This window comes from Staurois parvus, unplaced genomic scaffold (assembly GCF_062004578.1).
Source record: "Staurois parvus isolate SC_StPar_1 unplaced genomic scaffold, SC_StPar_1.0 ptg001325l, whole genome shotgun sequence".
Classification (NCBI taxonomy): domain Eukaryota; kingdom Metazoa; phylum Chordata; class Amphibia; order Anura; family Ranidae; genus Staurois; species Staurois parvus.
The window spans coordinates 1191561-1209285 of NW_028319121.1; the positions used below are offsets into that span (position 1 = coordinate 1191561).

Genomic DNA, 17725 nt, shown 5'->3' on the forward strand with positions numbered 1-17725 from the left:
CAACACAGACTGTGGAAACTTCACACTGGACTTCAAGCATCTTGCAGTGTGTGCCTCTCCATTCTTCCTCCATACTCGGGGTCCTTGGGCCTCTCCATTCTTCCTCCATACTCGGGGCCCTTGTGCCTCTCCATTCTTCCTCCATACTCGAGGTCCTTGGGCCTCTCCATTCTTCCTCCATACTCGGGGTCCTTGTGCCTCTCCATTCTTCCTCCATACTCGGGGTCCTTGTGCCTCTCCATTCTTCCTCCATACTCGGGGTCCTTGGGCCTCTCCATTCTTCCTCCATACTCGGGGTCCTTCTTTTCCAAATGAGATGCAAAAGTTGCTCTTATCAGAAAAGAGGACTTTGGACCACTGAGCAACAGACCAGGTCTGTTTTTCTTTAGCCCAGGAAAGACGCTTCTGACGTTGTTTGTTGTTCAGGAGCGGCTTGACAAGAGGAATACGACATTTGAAGCCTATGTCCAGGATCCATCTGTGTGTGGTGGCTCTTGATGCACTGACTCCAGCCTCAGTCCATTCCTTGTGAAAGTCCCCAACACTTTTGAATGGCCTTTTCCTGACAATCCTCTCCAGGCTGCGGTCATCCCTGCTGCTTGTGCACCTTTTTCTTCCACACTTTTCCCTTCCACATAACTTTCTATTAATGTGCTTTGATACAGCACTTTGGGAACATCCAACTTCTTTTGCAATTACCTTTTGAGGCTTTCCCTCCTTATGGAGGGTGTCAATGATGGTGTCAGGTCAGCAGTCTTTCCCATGATTGTGATTCCTACTGAACCCAACTGAGAGACCATTTAAAGGCTCAGGAACATTTGCAGGTGTTATGGCTTAATTATCTGATTAGAGTGGGACACTTTGAGCCGAGAATATTGCACCTTTTCACAATATTCTCATTTTCTGTGATTGTGGATTTGGGGTTTTCATGAGCTGTAAGCCATAATCATCACAATGATGACAAATCACGGCTTGAACTATCTTGCTTTGCATGTAATGAGTCTATCTCATATATTAGTTTCACCTTTTAAGTTGCTGCACTGAAATAAATGAACTTTTGCACGATATTCAAATTTTTTTGAGTTTCACCTGTATTACAGTAATTATTAATATAATGAAAAACTACTATTTTTTTTAGTAGGGAAAAAAAATATAAAAAAGATATATATATATGGTTAAAAAAAGGAAAAAAATTATATATATATATATATATATATATATATATATATACACACCTTAGATTGTACACCTCTTGAGGGTTAGGGACCGATGTAAATGTACAATATATATGTAAAGTGCTGTGTAAATTGACAGCGCTATAGAAGTACCTGAAATTTAAAAAAAAAAGTTTTATATATGTATATATATATTTTTTGCTTTCTAATATAAAAGGTTGAGATAATAGCTATGTGTGACCAGGGGCGGACTGACAACTCATGGGGCCCCCGGGCAATAGAGGATCATGGGGCCCCTGTGTCCTTGCCCAAACTCAAATAAGCCTATGAAAAACGTACCAGGGGCATCTCATGGGGCCCCCTACTGACCCCGGGCCCTCGGGCAGTGCCTGATTTTCCAAATGGTCAGTCCGCCCCTGTGTGTGACTGTATCTTTGTAAAAACAAAAAGCAAAAGGTGTATATAAAACATGAACATAATCTGTTCTAAAACAAACCTGGGGATCACCACTTTCTTTCTACACAGCAGTCATGCTCATCCTCCAGTTTCAGTGGAATAAGCATGTAGCCAGTGAACTCAAAGGTGAAACCCAAACTCCAGATTTTTACTTCTGCTTGAAAGTCCTACTGATGCTTTGATAATGACTGTGGAAAAAGCATGTTTCAAGTGAAGTCAAACCCCTTGCATACTCATTGTGGGGGTCAATGCCCAGGGAAATATGGAGGTCATCCCATTAACCATGACTGCATTGCTGGAAAGATGCCAACAATAGCAGATATTTCTCTCTCAGTATAGATTTCCTTACTATGGACACCTGTGTGCTTTGAAGATCTGACCATCCAGGTCCACAGTGCAGGATGCAGTGACTCAGGTCAGTGCTATGGGTGACCTGATCCTGTAACAGGTCCTTACCAGCCCCCACCCACAGGTCACAGACTGGTAGCAGTAGGAGGGGACCAGGTCCCAGCTGTGTGGACTGTCACCCTGTCCTAGCAGACACTAGTCACAGCTCAGTGTCACTTGTCACAAAGACCCCTGTGATTGGGGACCCCCCTCTAATCCTGACCCCCAGGTGTTAGATTTCCCAAGTCATTACCAGGGGGTGAAATTCTGCAGCTTTCTAAGTGAAATACATTAGCAAAATACACACAGCTAATGGGAAACAAAGTGGCCAATTAACCAGACTAATTAATATTAAGAGCTAGAGAGGGGCAGAGGGCTCATATTTTGATCATATCACTGGAGGGTGGGGGAGGGGCTTAAAGGGATACTCCTGTACAAGGGGACAGATCATGGCCAGGGGCCTGACTCTCTTACAACTTCAATTTAAAGATGATCACATATAGAATTTTACAATATAATCTGAAACCTTTACCATTTATTATTTTATGTCCTTTTACAAATTAAATGTATGACCTAGGGAGGGTATTATAGCTAAACTATACATCAGCTGGACCTAAGCAGTGGTACCTGTGTTCCTACTGAAAACATGCAAGCCTCTAGGGGTGCCCAACGCACATGCTGGGGCTTGTAGTTCCACAATTTATACCAAATCAATATTTGGCCACCAGATAGATAAAATCATAAGATAAAATAATAATAATAAAATAATAATATGCACTTATGGTGGTAGAAATTAGATTGTAAGCTCCTTTGGGCAGCGACTGGAAAGAATGAGTTAATATGTTTAAATAAATTAAAAAAAACAACTATATTAATAAAAAATCTATATAATGCAACCTCTAAGGCACAGTATATGTCAAAATGAAATACATAAATACTAATACTAATTATAATAATGGAGGAGTTATTTACAATAAATGGATAATAATGATAATAATAGCCTATGAATGTCGCAGTGTTCTCTGAACTGCAGTGCAGAATTATATATATATATAGCACTGTATTGTATGTCGAAATTAAATAAAGGTGTGAATTTTATTACTGCTACTATTCATTATAATAATGTCATTGCTATACAAATGTAAAAATAATAGTCTAATTAACAATAATAATACATATTTAATAATAATAATAATAATAATAATAATTATTATTATTATTATTATTATTAGTAGTAGTAGTATTATTATTATTTGTATTATTATTTGTATTTGTATTATTATTACTTCATCTGTTGTGAATGGTTCAGTGTTCTCTGTGCTGCACTGCAGAATAGGTTAGAGCTATATACATTTTTATATATTTGTAAAGCAATAAGCAAAGTATTGGTGCTATACAAATCCTGAACAACAACAATAATAATAAGTTGTAAAATAAATATATGACAGTGGGTGAATGTGAGCCAATAGAGTGTAAGCTCTTCTGGTACAGAGACCAATGTGAATATTTTTTAATTTTTATTCAGAGCTGTGGTGTAGAAATATAGAAAATATAATAATAACAATAGTATGTGACAATGTGAGGGCATTAGAGTGTAAGCTCCTTTGGTTCTCCATAAAGAGCTGTGAAATGTGTCAGCGATGCAAAGAAATTTAATAATAATAATGTGTGTCTATAAGGGGGGACATTGGATTGTAAGCTCCTTTGGTGCACAGATGTGACTGGCTCAGTACAGCACTTTGGTATATGTCAGAGCTATATAAATATATAATATATAACAATAGTGTGTGATTGTGGTGGACATTAGAGTGTAAGCTCCTCTGGTACAGAAACTAATGTGGTAGTTCAGTGTTCTCTGTACAGCACTGCGGTATATGTCAGAGCTATTTAAATATATAATAACAGTGCCTGTGGTGGAACTTAGAATGTAAGCTCCTCTGGTACAGAGTCAGATGTGACAGTGGGGGAGGGGACATTAGAGTGTAAGCTCCTCTGGTACAGAGACTGATGTGACTGTGGGGGAGGGTACATTAGAGTGTAAGCTCATCTGGTACAGAAACTAATGTGGTAGCTCAGTGTTCTCTGTACAGCACTGTGGTATATGTCAGAGCTAAATAAATATATAACAGTATGTGCCTGTGGTGGACATTAGAGTGTAAGCTCCTCTTGTACAGAAACTAATGAGGTAGTTCAGTGTTCTCTGTTCAGCACTGTGGTATATGTCAGAGCTATATAAATATATAATAATAATGCCTGTACTGGACATTAGAGTGTAAGCTCCTCTGGTACAGAGTCTGATGTGACAGCGGGTGAGGGGAAATTAGAGTGTAAGCTCCTCTGGTACAGAAACTAATGTGGTAACTCAGTGATCTCTGTACAGCGCTGCAGTATATGTCCGAGCTATATAAATATATAACAGTATGTGCCTGTGATGGACAATAGAGTGTAAGCTCCTCTGGTACAGAAACTAGTGTGGTAGCTCAGTGTTCTCTGTACAGCACTGCGGTATATGTCAGAGCTATATAAATATATAATAACAGTGTATGCCTGTGGTGGACATTAGAGTGTAAGCTCCTCTGGTACAGAAACTAGTGTGGTTGGCTCAGTGTTCTCTGTACAGCGCTGTGGTATATGTCAGAGCTATAGAAATGTATAATAATCGTGCCTGTGGTGGACATTAAAGTGTAAGCTCCTCTGGTACAGAAACTAGTGTGACTGGCTCAGTGTTCTCTGTACAGCGCTGTGGTATATGTCAGAGCTATAGAAATGTATAATAATCATGCCTGTGGTGGACATTAAAGTGTAAGCTCTTCTGGTACAGAAACTAATGTGGTAGCTCAGTGTTCTCTGTACAGCACTGCGGTATATGTCAGAGCTATATAAATATATAATAACAGTGTATGCTTGTGGTGGACATTAGAGTGTAAGCTCCTCTGGTACAGAAACTAGTGTGGTTGGCTCAGTGTTCTCTGTACAGCGCTGCGGCATATGTCAGAGCTATATAAATATATAACAGTGTGTACCTGGGGTGGACATTAGAGTGTAAGCTCCTCTGGTACAGAAACTAATGTGTTAGCTCAGTGTTCTCTGTACAGTGCTGCGGTATATGTCAGAGATATAGAAATGTATAATAGTCGTGCCTGTGGTGGACATTAAAGTGTAAGCTCCTCTGGTACAGAAACTAGCGTGACTGGCTCAGTGTTCTCTGTACAACACTGCAGTATATGTCAGAGCTATATAAATATATAATAGTAGTGCCTGTAGTGGACATTAGAGTGTAAGCTCCTCTGGTACAGAAACTAATGTGTTAGCTCAGTGTTCTCTGTACAGCACTGTGGTATATGTCAGAGCTATATAAATATATAACAGTGCCTGTGGTGGACATTAGAGTGTAAGCTCTGGTGCACAGACTAATGTTCTTGGTTCGTTGCTGGATTAATACATAAATGATTATTTTGACCCTAGAAGACAATGAAATGATCATTGATGGGAATTCCGGGACATACACCTGACTGTCCTATTATGTTCTCCGTATCAATAGAAATGTGACAGATCGGATGGGTCGTGGAATGTGGATAGAGATCTGTCTATGTGGTGGGTGATGTGGATTGCCTGGTATCGGTCATCTGGACCCATCTTGGGGGGGGGGCGGGTTGTTCTTCATCACAAATTGGCATTTCATATGGAGGGGTTTTGTTTTCAGAAGATCAGCGCAAGTGTGAAAAAACAGCGCGTTCAGCACCAATCCGCCCCGTCTCATTGCGTATATGCCGGCTAATTATCATGATTACAAAGGAGTCTCTAAAGGAGGTGACTGGGTCAGAGATGACCTTTATGACCCCCAATCATTCCACCCATGCCTTTATTTTCAGTAATCTACATTTTAGTGTATCCTTTATTTTTCCTTTTCTTTTAATTATCCTTGTATACACAATCAGCAGAACATTTTTTTTCTTTTCTTATTAAACTTGTTTATATCACGAATACTAATGTTTTACTTCAATGGCGATTCACAATTTATACTATTGATTCACTATTTATACAATTCATTCACTATACAATTGGATCAATGCAATGTTTATTTGCATTTTAATTCATATGTACTATTAACCAATGTTTGCTGGACCACCCGTTATTGTTTTAGGCTTGTGAGAGTCCAAACGCCCTCTTTTTTGTAAAGATTTATATATAAACAGAATTAAAAATGCGCAGCAGAGTTTTGCATTCAAGTGATTCTGTTCAATTAATTTTGGCCTCTACATTTTATTTACAGTGTGCGGCAGCTTATGTAAAAAAGAAAAACAAAGAAACCCAAAACATATGCATATATAGTACTGTTTTTAAATTAAACACATAGATAAAATAAATAAATAATAATAAAAAAAATATATATATAAATAAATATATATATATATATATATATATATATATATATATATATATATATATATATATATACATATATATATAGTGCTGCAGCAGCTAGTCTGCAGCAGCATTATATTTTTTCATTTTGACTTTCATTATATGTGTGTATATATAATATATGTGTGTGTGTGTGTATTTTTAAATCAAAATTAAAAATATATACTGCTGCAGATATAGCAATGCAGAGAGTAAGATGATGTATAATTTGCAGCAATATATGTTTTTAGTTTTAATAAAACTATATATTTATATTTTTTTAAAGTCGAAACGAAAAACATATACTGCTGCGGATTAGCAATTATATATATATATATATATATATACTTATAAAATAATATTACACACAAACAATCTGCAGCAGTATATGTTTTTAATTTATGTATGTATATATATATACATATATATATATATGTGTGTGTGTGTATATTTTTAAATCAGAATTAAAAATATATACTGCTGCAGATATAGCAATGTAGAGAGTAAGATGATGTATAATCTGCAGCAATATATGTTTTTAATTTTAAGAAAACTATATATTTATATTTTTTTAAAGTCAAAACTTAAAACATATACTGCTGCAGATTAGCAATGATATATATATATATATATATACTTATAAAATAATATTACATATTACACACAAACAATCTGCAGCAGTATATGTTTTTAATTTTGAGATATATATATATGTGTATATTTTTAAATCAGAATTAAAAATATATACTGTTGCAGATATAGCTATATAGAGAGTAAGATGATGTATAATCTGCAGCAGTATATGTTTGTAATTGTAATAAAACTATATATTTATAAGTCAAAATTTTAAACATATACTGGTGCAGATTAGATATCAAATATATATATATATATACACACACACACACTTATAAAATAATTTGCAGTAATAAATATTTTTACAATGCGACTTTTTTAAGTAAAAATGCAAAACATACTGTTGCAGATTTATATATATCTATCTATATCTATCTATCTATATCTATCTATCTATCTATCTATCTATCTATCTATCTATCTATCTATCTATATATATATATCTATATTGCACACAATCTGCAGCAGTATGTTTTTAATTTTGATTATATATATTTGTGTGCTTTCCTTTATTAGGTAAAAAATAAAAATTAAAACATATGTGCGTGTTTCTCTTTATCAAGTCAATAGTCAAAACATATACTGCTACAGATTACATATATATATTATTTATTACGCAAGCAATCTGCAGCAGTACATGTACAATATAGGTAATAACAGAGCATATATATATATATATATATATATATATTAAAATGTTTAAAAACAAAATGATAAAACTTTAATCCATACACTGTTGCAGTTTTATATATTTTCACAAACCAAGTAATAATAAATGAAAAAAAAAAAGCTGCAGATTGATTTGATTCAAAAATTGTAAATAATTCCCTTGCTGCAAATTGGTTTATTATTTGATATTTTTTTTGACACCCGTGTAATAATGACTGGAGCTGAAGGTAATATTAGATTTTATTGCGGCCATAGCTTTAGAACAGCTAATACTAGTAAATTGCTTCGAAAATGATCAGCAAAGCTGCCAAATCAATGATAAATTCCCTTCAGATAGCAATCCCCCCTCCCCACCCAGCAGAATGTCATTGTAGTCGCTGCTCTGTATCACCCATATTTATCACCTGGTAAGTATTTTTCTGCCTGTTTTTCCCTCTCTGAGGCTCTCTGGAGATCTGGTCTCCTTGTCAGGCTGGATGTGTTCGCTGCTGGGGAGAATTTATCATTAAAACAATTATGTTTAATTATAAGTTTAATTACAAGTTGCAGAGCAGAGTGTGCTGGGGGGTGCAGGGACATATGGCTGCTAGTCAGTGATGTCTGGCCTCTATGGGAAGGGGGGCTGCACAGGGGTGAAGGCTTATTTACTTCCACATTTGTACTTTAACAACGACTTAAATATTATTATAGATATCATTTTAATCCGCAACATGGTGTCTTTCACCAACGCCTTTGATCTCAAGCAGGAACCTAAGCTTTGCACGTCTTTGATTTGTTACAAATGTAATCCTATACTTCTCAATGGGCTGTTTATATTTGCAAAACAGGTTTCGCTTGTAGGTTTTTTTTTCCTTCCTTTTTTGTTCCTCCCCCCCCCCCTTTTTTCCCCTTCTTCAAGATTGCAGATACTGATTTTGCATTGTAAGCAATGCTATGCAAAATCAGTTTTCTATTATCCATAGCATGTCTTATTTTATGCAGGTGCACAACAATGTAAACTCAATATAATTCTTGGCATAGATATTACATTTTACATTTTTTTCTGCAGGATTGCAGGCACACAACAATGCAAAATAAGTTTTGCCATGATTATTTATAGCCTATTTTAAATATTTTGTGCAGGTACACAGCAATGCAAAATCAAATAATTATTATTAATAGATTTATGCAGGACTGCAGGTACACAGCAATTCAAAATCAAATAATTAATAGTTTTATGCAGGACTGCAGGTACACAACAATGCAAAATCAAATAATAGTTTTATGCAGGACTGCAGGTACACAACAATGCAAAATCAAATAATTAATAGTTTTATGCAGGACTGCAGGTACACAGCAATGGAAAATCAAATAATAATTATTATTAATAGTTATGTAGGACTGCAGGTACACAGCAATGCAAAATCAAATAATTATTAATAGTTTTATGTAAGACTGCAGGTACACAGCAATGCAAAATCAAATAATAATTATTAATAGTTTTATGCAGGATTGCAGGTACACAGAAATGCAAAATCAAATAATAGTTTTATGCAGGACTGCAGGTACATAATAATAATATTTTTTTGATTTTGCATTGCTGTGTACCTGCAGTCCTGCATAACTATTAATAATAATAATTATTTGATTTTGCATTGCTGTGTACCTGCAGTCCTGCATAACTATTAATAATAATAATTATTTGATTTTGCATTGCTGTGTACCTGCAGTCCTGCATAAAACTATTAATTATTTGATTTTGCATTGCTATATACCTGCAGTCCTGCAAAAACTATTAATAATAATTTTGTGATTTTGCATTGCTATTAGTTTTTTTGCAGGACTGCAGGTACACAGCAATGCAAAATCAAATAATTATTTTTAATAGTTTTTTTGCAGGACTGCAGGTACATAGCAATGCAATACTGGCCATCTGTATGCTGAGATGATCAGCGGATCATCTCCATTTCCTAAACCACTAATTATCGGAGATCAGCAACGATCCTCAGGATCGCCGCTGATCTCTTGTTTCATAAAAGGACACCTATGTTTTTTTTATGAATTGTATAGCCTATTTTAAATATTTTATGCAGGTACACAGCCATGGAAAAGCAAATAAATAATATTTTTATGCAGGATTGCAGGTACACAGCTATGCAAAATGAGTTTTCTATGATTATTTGTAGCCTATTTTAAATATCATATGCAGGTACGCAGCAATGCAAAATAATAATAATATCATTTATGCAGGACTGCAGGTACACAGCAATGCAGAATGATTTTTTTGTATTTCTTTTTTTATAGCATATATTTTATTCAGGTACGCAGCAATGCAAAAATCAAATTATTGTTAATGATAAATACTAATTTATGCAGGACTGCAGGCACACAGCAATACAAAATGCATTTGTTTAATGATTTTTTTTCTAATAGCATATATTTTTAAATATCCTATGCAAGTACATAGCAATGCAAAATCAATTAAATAATATTTTTATGCAGGATTACAGGTAGACAGCAATGCAAAATGAGTTTTACATGAATGTTTATAGCATAATTTTATGCAAGTACACAGCACTGCAATATATATATATATAGTTTGTTTTTTTAATTTGCAGAGTAAGAACACAATTGATTATCTTTCTAAGTGCACCTATTTGTTTTTCTTGATTATATGAAAGGCTGGAATTTTGTGTTCAGGCTTGGGGTGTATAACAACACAATGATTAGGGTTGTGGTGGTCATGATAAAATGTGGGGTGCAGAATAACAAACGATTATGGGGATCAAGGTAGTGATGGAAGGTAAAGAGATGTAATTTGGGGTGCAAAATGTGCAGGTCAGTATCGGAATCAAGGCAATGCTAAAAGGCAAAGAGGTGCAATTTGAGGTGGAGGGGTGCAAATTATTAAGAACCGTAAAGGATGTGCTGGAAGGTAAAGGTTTATTTTTGAGTGCAGATTGTGGAAGGCAGTAGAGGGTTATATGGATCAAGAAAGTGGCAATTTGGGGTGTAGTGGTGTAAATTGTGGAGGACAGAGGTTATGGGGTTCAGGGCTATGGTGGAAGGTGCTGAGATATGGGGGGGGCACAATGTATAGGATAGTAAAAGCTTACAACGTTCCAGACTGAGGTGCAAGACAATGAGGTGCATGGTGGGACTTGTGGTTAAGGGGTGCACGCTGTAAATGGATAAGGGGGTTACAGATTATAAAGGAAGGTAAAGGGGTGTAGTTTAGGGAGTGAGGAAGAGGGGTGCAAGCTGTTGAAAATGAAAGGGTGGAGTCTGGAAGTAGGGTAAAGGGGTGCCAGCTGTGGAGGATAGAAGGGTGAAGCCTGGAAGTAGGGTACAGGGGGGAGAGCTGTGGAGGATAAAAGGATGCTGTCTGGAAGTAGGGTAAAGGGGTGCAAGCTGTGGGAGATAAAAGGGTACTGCCTGCAAGTCGGGTAAAGTGGTGCAAGCTATGGAGGATAAAAAGGTGCAGCCTGGAAGTATGGTAAAGGGGTGCAAGCTGTGTGGAGGATAAAAGGATGCTGCCTGGAAGTAGGGTACAGGGGTGAGAGCTGTGGAGGATGAAAGGATGCTGCCTGGAAGTAGGGTACAGGGGTGAGAGCTATGGAGGATAAAAGGGTGCAGCCTGGACGTAGGGTAAAGGGGTGCAAGCTGTGGGAGATAAAAGGGTACTGCCTGCAAGTCGGGTAAAGGGGTGCAAGCTATGGAGGATAAAAGGGTGCAGCCTGGAAGTATGGTAAAGGGGTGCAAGCTGTGTGGAGGATAAAAGGATCCTGCCTGGAAGTAGGGTACAGGGGTGAAAGATGTGGAGGATAAAAGGATGCTGCCTGGAAGTAGGGTACAGGGGTGAAAGATGTGGAGGATAAAAGGATGCTGCCTGGAAGTAGGGTACAGGGGTGAAAGCTGTGGGAGATAAAAGGATGCTGCCTGGAAGTAGGGTACAGGGGTGAGAGCTATGGAGGATAAAAGGATGCTGCCTGGAAGTAGGGTACAGGGGTGAGAGCTGTGGAGGATAAAAGGGTGCAGCCTGGACGTAGGGTAAAGGGGTGAGAGCTGTGGGAGATAAAAGGATGCAGCCTGGAAGTAGGGTACAGGGGTGCAAGCTGTGAATGCAATAAACGGGTTTCAGGCTCCTGTGGAAAGTAATGGGGTCCAATCAATGGTGGAGGGTACACTGGGAAGCATGTAAAAGGGGGGGGGGGGGCTAGAGGAAGCTGTGTAGGATCATTTCCTCTCTCCTCCCCTCAGGAGTGCAGTGTGTGTTTGTAGAGAGGTGGCTGGTGTGAAAAGAGCCCCCAGCATCTCTCTGCACCTATTTGCATGCTAATGGTGGATTAGCATGTGAGAGTGCAGAGGGGAATATAAGGGGCTGAGTTGGGACTTGGCCAGCATTCCAGGGACCGATCTTGGATAATACTCACCCGGCTCCTCCGCACTGACCTCTTCCAGGGAGATCACCATGCTGCACAGCCCAGTCTTTCCCGGATTCCCAGCTCCCCATCACCTGCCTCAGTCCAGCCCCAGCATGCCTGTGATCTCTGAAGCGCAGAGGGCCCCCCGGCTCTCCTTCAACATCGACTCCATCCTCTCCAACGTGAAGAGACCGATCCCCACCAGAGTTCCAATGGACAGGAGCTGGCAGGCTCCCCCTTCTCCTCCTCTGCCCTATGGCTATTCCTACGGAGTCGTGCCCTATCCTCCAATGTGGATATACCAGACGGCAGCTGCCTACGGCAACCTGGTGCGGCCTCAGCCCCACGTCCGAGCGCCCAGAGCCAACTGCCTGTGTGCCGACCCCCTCTGCAAGGACAAGGGTGAGTGTTTAACCCATAACTGGCCAATTTACTGGAGACCTGCTACCTCCAGCACTTGGGAGAACTGCAACCTTCAGCGTGCCTTTGCTAGGACTTGTAGTTCTCCTGGTTCCTTAGCTCATGAAATAAAAGTTTGCACTGGCGGGACTGCAAGTCTCAGCATTCCAGAAATTCGTTTTTGTGGATCTGTTGCAACTATTCGGTTTTTAATTTGTACTGTAAGTAAGAGGGAGATTTACTAAAACTGGTGCAGATGTGCACGGGAGCCAATCGGCTTCTCACACCGGCTTGTTTAATTAAACGTTGGCTATAAAACCTGGAAGCTGATTGGTTACTACGCAGATTTTGTAATCCTCCAGTTTTAGCATCTGAACCTTGTACAGTAGCTAAATATAAACCTATCCTAACATTGAAAATTGTTTTTTCCCCTACATTTTATTTTTTCGTGTTTAGTATTGTGAAACTTTGTAAAAGTGTTTGTGTGGGCTTTTTTTCTTTTTTTTTCTGTATTGTGAAACTTTGTAAAAGTGTTTGTGTGGGCTTTTTTTCTTTTTTTTTCTGTATTGTGAAACTTTGTAAAAGTGTTTGTGGGCTTTTTTTCTTTTTTTTTTCTTTTTTCCTATATTTTCGTTTTTAGTATTGTGAAACTTTTGTAAAAACGGTTTGTTTTTGTGTGTGGGTTTTTTTTCCTTTTCCCCTACATTTTCTTTTAGTATTGTGAAACTTCGTAAAAGTGTGTGTGGGGTTTTTCTCTCTCTTTTTTTCTTTTTTTTTACTTTCCCCTATATTTTTTTATTTTTTCGTTTAGTATTGTGAAACTTGTAAAAGTGTTTGTGGGTTTTTTCCTTTTTTTTTCGTTTAGTATTGTGAAACTTTGTAAAAGTGTTTTTGGGCTTTTTTTTTTGCTTTTTTCGTATTGTGAAACTTTGTAAAAGTGTTAGTGTGGGTTTTTTCCCCCTATGTTTTCTTTTTTTCCCCCCTATGTTTTCTTTTTTCGTTTTTAGTATTGTAAAAGTGTTGTTTTTGTGTGTGGGTTTTTTTTCCCCCTACATTTGCTTTTTAAGTTTTTTTTTTTAGTATTGTGAAACTTTGTAAAAGTGTGTTTGTGTGTGGGTGTGTGGGGGGGTTTTTCTCTTCATTTTTTTTTTTAACTTTTCCCTATATTTTTTATTTTTTCGTTTTTAGTATTGTGAAACTTTTGTAAAAGTGTTTGTGGGTTTTTTTTTCTTTTTTTTTTCGTTTTTAGTATTGTGAAACTTTGTAAAAGTGTGGCGTGTGTGTGGTGTTTATTTATTTATATTTTGAGTGGTGCTTTGTAAATCATTTAGCATGCTAATAGCGCCCTCTTGTGTCTCTCCTAGGACTTGCATACACACACAGCCCCATCAATAATCTGTCTTGGAGGACTGGCCCCTGTAAGATAAAGAGGGTCAGGACCGTTTTCACTCCAGAGCAATTAGAGAGGCTGGAGAAAGACTTTATTAAACAGCAATACATGGTTGGCACAGAACGGGTTGACCTAGCAGCTGCTCTGAACCTTACTGAGACTCAGGTAAGATGGACATCCTGTATTTAGACTAGAATGGACCATTTTAGTACAAGCCTTTTGTCTTACAGTTTTGCTTGTTGTTATAATGTTCACATGGTCTGTTAGGGACATTAGTCCCATAACTTCAAGCTTTCCATATGTTCACATGGTCTACTAGGGGGCATTAGTCCCATAACTTCAAGCTTTACATGATATGTTCACATGGTCTACTAGGGGGCATTAGTCCCATAACTTCAAGCTTTCCATATGTTCACATGGTCTACTAGGGGGCATTAATCCCATAACTTCAAGCTTTACATGATATGTTCAAATGGTCTACTAGGGGGCATTAGTCCCATAACTTCAAGCTTTACATGATATGTTCAAATGGTCTACTAGGGGCATTAGTCCCATAACTTCAAGCTTTCCATGATATGTTCACATGGTCTACTAGGGGGCATTAGTCCCATAACTTCAAGCTTTCCATGATATGTTCACATGGTCTACTAGGGGGCATTAGTCCCATAACTTCAAGCTTTCCATGATATGTTCACATGGTCTACTAGGGGGCATTAGTCCCATAACTTCAAGTTTTCCATGATATGTTCACATGGTCTAATAGGGGCATTAGTCCCATAACTTCAAGCTTTCCATGATATGTTCACATGGTCTACTGGGGGGGGGGGGGGGCATTAGTCCCATAACTTCAAGCTTTACATGATATGTTCACATGGTCTACTAGGGACATTAGTCCCATAACTTCAAGCTTTACATGATATGCTCACATGGTCTACTAGGGGGGGTATTAGTCCCATAACTTCAAGCCTTACATGATATGTTCACATGGTCTTCTAGGGGGCATCAGTCCAAAAATTTCAAGCACCCCGTGATATGTTCACATGGTCTACTAGGGGCATTCATTCCATAACTTCAAGCACCCCATGATATGTTCACATGGTCTACTAGGGGCATTGGTCCCATAATGTCACACAATGCATGATATGGTCTACCAGGGGCATTAGTCCTATAACTTTAAGCACTACATGATATGTTCACATGGTCTACTAGGGACATTGGTCCCACAACTTCAAGCTATACATGTAAATTGGTTTTCTTTTTTTTGAAGAGCTTTCAATTAATTTATAGCTGGCAGGTCAAAATTTAGTTTGTGACCCTTTTGGACAAAGAAACAGCTGGATGAAAGCCTTTATGTAGCATTGGCTAGGCGTGTTTATGAATATTTTGGGTTGCCCAAAAAAATGTTTACTTGCACCTTTAGCAGGGCTAGGTGCAAGTTGACAAAATGTAGCGTTCAATATTGGTTATTAATTACTTGAAACCATGTTTCCTGTAAATATATTGTATCACTGATATCTTTATGCAGAAGAAATGTTGCTCCTTCTTGAGTTTGAGGTTTATAGGTTGACAATGTCTAATGCAACCTGTAGGACAGTAGGAGAGTTTGGGAAATGTTTAAGTGCTGCTTCTCCTTTGACCCTTCACAAATGGCTAGAACCACCAGTCCTGTGCCGATGAATGCCCATTGGCTTGAATGTTACCGTGCTTGGCTTGGCCTAATTTCCTCAAGCATCTGGTAGGTTGGGCCGTTCACTTACAAGCCTAGTTAGTAAACTATGCCATTACCCAGAAGCCTTTTCTTCTTTGGGAAGTTTGGTTGTATTTAAATGTAGATGACAACCTAATTGTAGCCTTCCTAGGAAACCTCTTTTTTGTGACCACTTTGGTTTTGCTACTGTTTTCACGTGGAACACTTTTATTTATTTTTTTCTTTTCTTTTTGTTGCATTTTTAGGTAAAGGTTTGGTTCCAGAATCGTCGTATTAAATGGAGAAAACAGAGCATGGAACAGAAAAAAGCTAAATTGTCTCAGTTTGGTGTCATCTCCCCTGACAACTCTGAACACACAGATGAAAAAGAGATGGAGGCGGATGATGTTGATCTTGACATCTGAATCTACACGGACTTGATGTCTATCTGAACTGTTGATCACTAGAACTTCTGACTGTCCAGTTTGTTCAAGGGGGCGACTAGGCCTTGGAAAGGGGATCTGCAAACTACTGTGGGAAGCTGTATGAGTTCTCCCTTCACTAAAAAAAGCACTATGGACAAATGGATGGACATAAATGAGCCAAAAATTGGCGAGCGTTCTGACAATTGTCTTCTTGAGAAGCCTCTTCTTGTAGGGCCAGGGTCCTATCACTATACTGGTCACTGTATGTGGGTGTTGGGTCACTGTATGTGGGTGTTGGGTCACTGTATGTGGGTGTTGGGTTCTATCAATATAAGCTTTCTACACCAAGCAAAGTCTCCTTTGTTGTACCTATGATGACATGGCCCAACGTTTGGGTGTCTTGTTTCTGTAGACCAAGAAGGACATGATTTTGGAAATTTAGCAAAGTGGTTTTGGGATCCATGAGTCCCAAGTTCTATAAGCCGTCTCCACTTGTCTTCCATAAATTGATGATACAATATCCTCCCCTTTTTGTTTTTGCAATGCTTGCATGAATTGCATGAAAATTTTATTTAAGGGAATGAAGGGTACACTTCTTTTAGGACCCACATATTTCAAGAGTCTCTACCATATAAGTAAAATGCATATAACCAACAACCCCCCCCCCCCCATGACAGTTTACACTGGTACTTGCACCATGTACCTGTTGCCCAAAGTAAATTAAATGACATTTTGGCATTTTTGAGGTAGAAATTTGGTAAAATTGTAGCATTTTTTATCCTTGGCATGTTGCAGTGCGACATGTTTTTGGATCTGTGCCTAATCAGACAAATCCGGATTAAAACTGGTGTGTGATACATGTAGCTGCACTAGTTCAGTTTTTTTTTCCATTTTTTTTACTTCTTAAAAGTACAAATTTTGTCACTTTGCAGAAATTATAAAGGCTTTAAACCCCCTCTGCCCCCCCCTTTTTTTTTTTTTTTTATACAGGGCTCTCACAATGCCTAGGCCGGGTCAAAACCCTATAGTAGAACTTTTACGATGATCTGTCTTTTTGCAGAGATTAAATCGTTCCGCGTCTGGAAGCAAGGAGATTCTGGGGGGCGAGGCCGGGATAACGTAGCAAATAACTGTACATAACACATATTTATACTAAATACATGTTTGATACTGTTATTTATTGGATACACTTTTATATAAAGATTATTTTATGAATGTCTGTCTGCATTTTATTTTCTCTGAAGAAGGTTCATAAAGGGCAAAAGGTTATATACACATTTATGCGTGCGCAAACACTCATCTCCAAAAAAAAAATAAAAAAATAAAAAAGGCATTACAAGTATACTGTATGTGTAACTAAGGCTGTTTTATTTTCCCAACCGATTTTTATTTTTAATATTTTAATTTTTTTTTTTTTTCAATTTATTTTGTTTGACATTTTATTTTTATCACCATCCCATACCTAAACCTAAGGATCCTTATGAAGTCCAACAAACAAAAAAAAACTCTTGCAGTGGTGGTTAACCGCCCATTTAGTCTAGGGGAGAGTTTTTGCACTTTCACTTACCTGATCCCTCACTCCCCACCAGCAAATGGTGCTTCCCTCCCATGCTCCAGCTGTAAACATTCTTCAGCATCACCTCATCCAATGCAGGGCTATAGACCCTGCATGCGCCTTGGTGATTTCAGGAGCT

At 38.0% G+C, this 17725-nt stretch overlaps 1 protein-coding gene across 1 annotated transcript; it reads left to right on the forward strand.

Moving 5' to 3' along the window:
- Positions 1-11998: 11998 nt before the first annotated feature.
- On the forward strand, positions 11999-17246 carry LOC149436991 (homeobox protein not2-like). The gene is made up of 3 exons (XM_089661207.1): positions 11999-12532; positions 13894-14084; positions 15873-17246. Exons 1-3 carry the CDS (start codon positions 12178-12180, stop codon positions 16029-16031), a joined length of 705 nt encoding a protein of 234 aa, XP_089517333.1. The 5' UTR covers positions 11999-12177; the 3' UTR covers positions 16032-17246.
- The last annotated feature ends 479 nt before the right edge of the window (positions 17247-17725 follow it).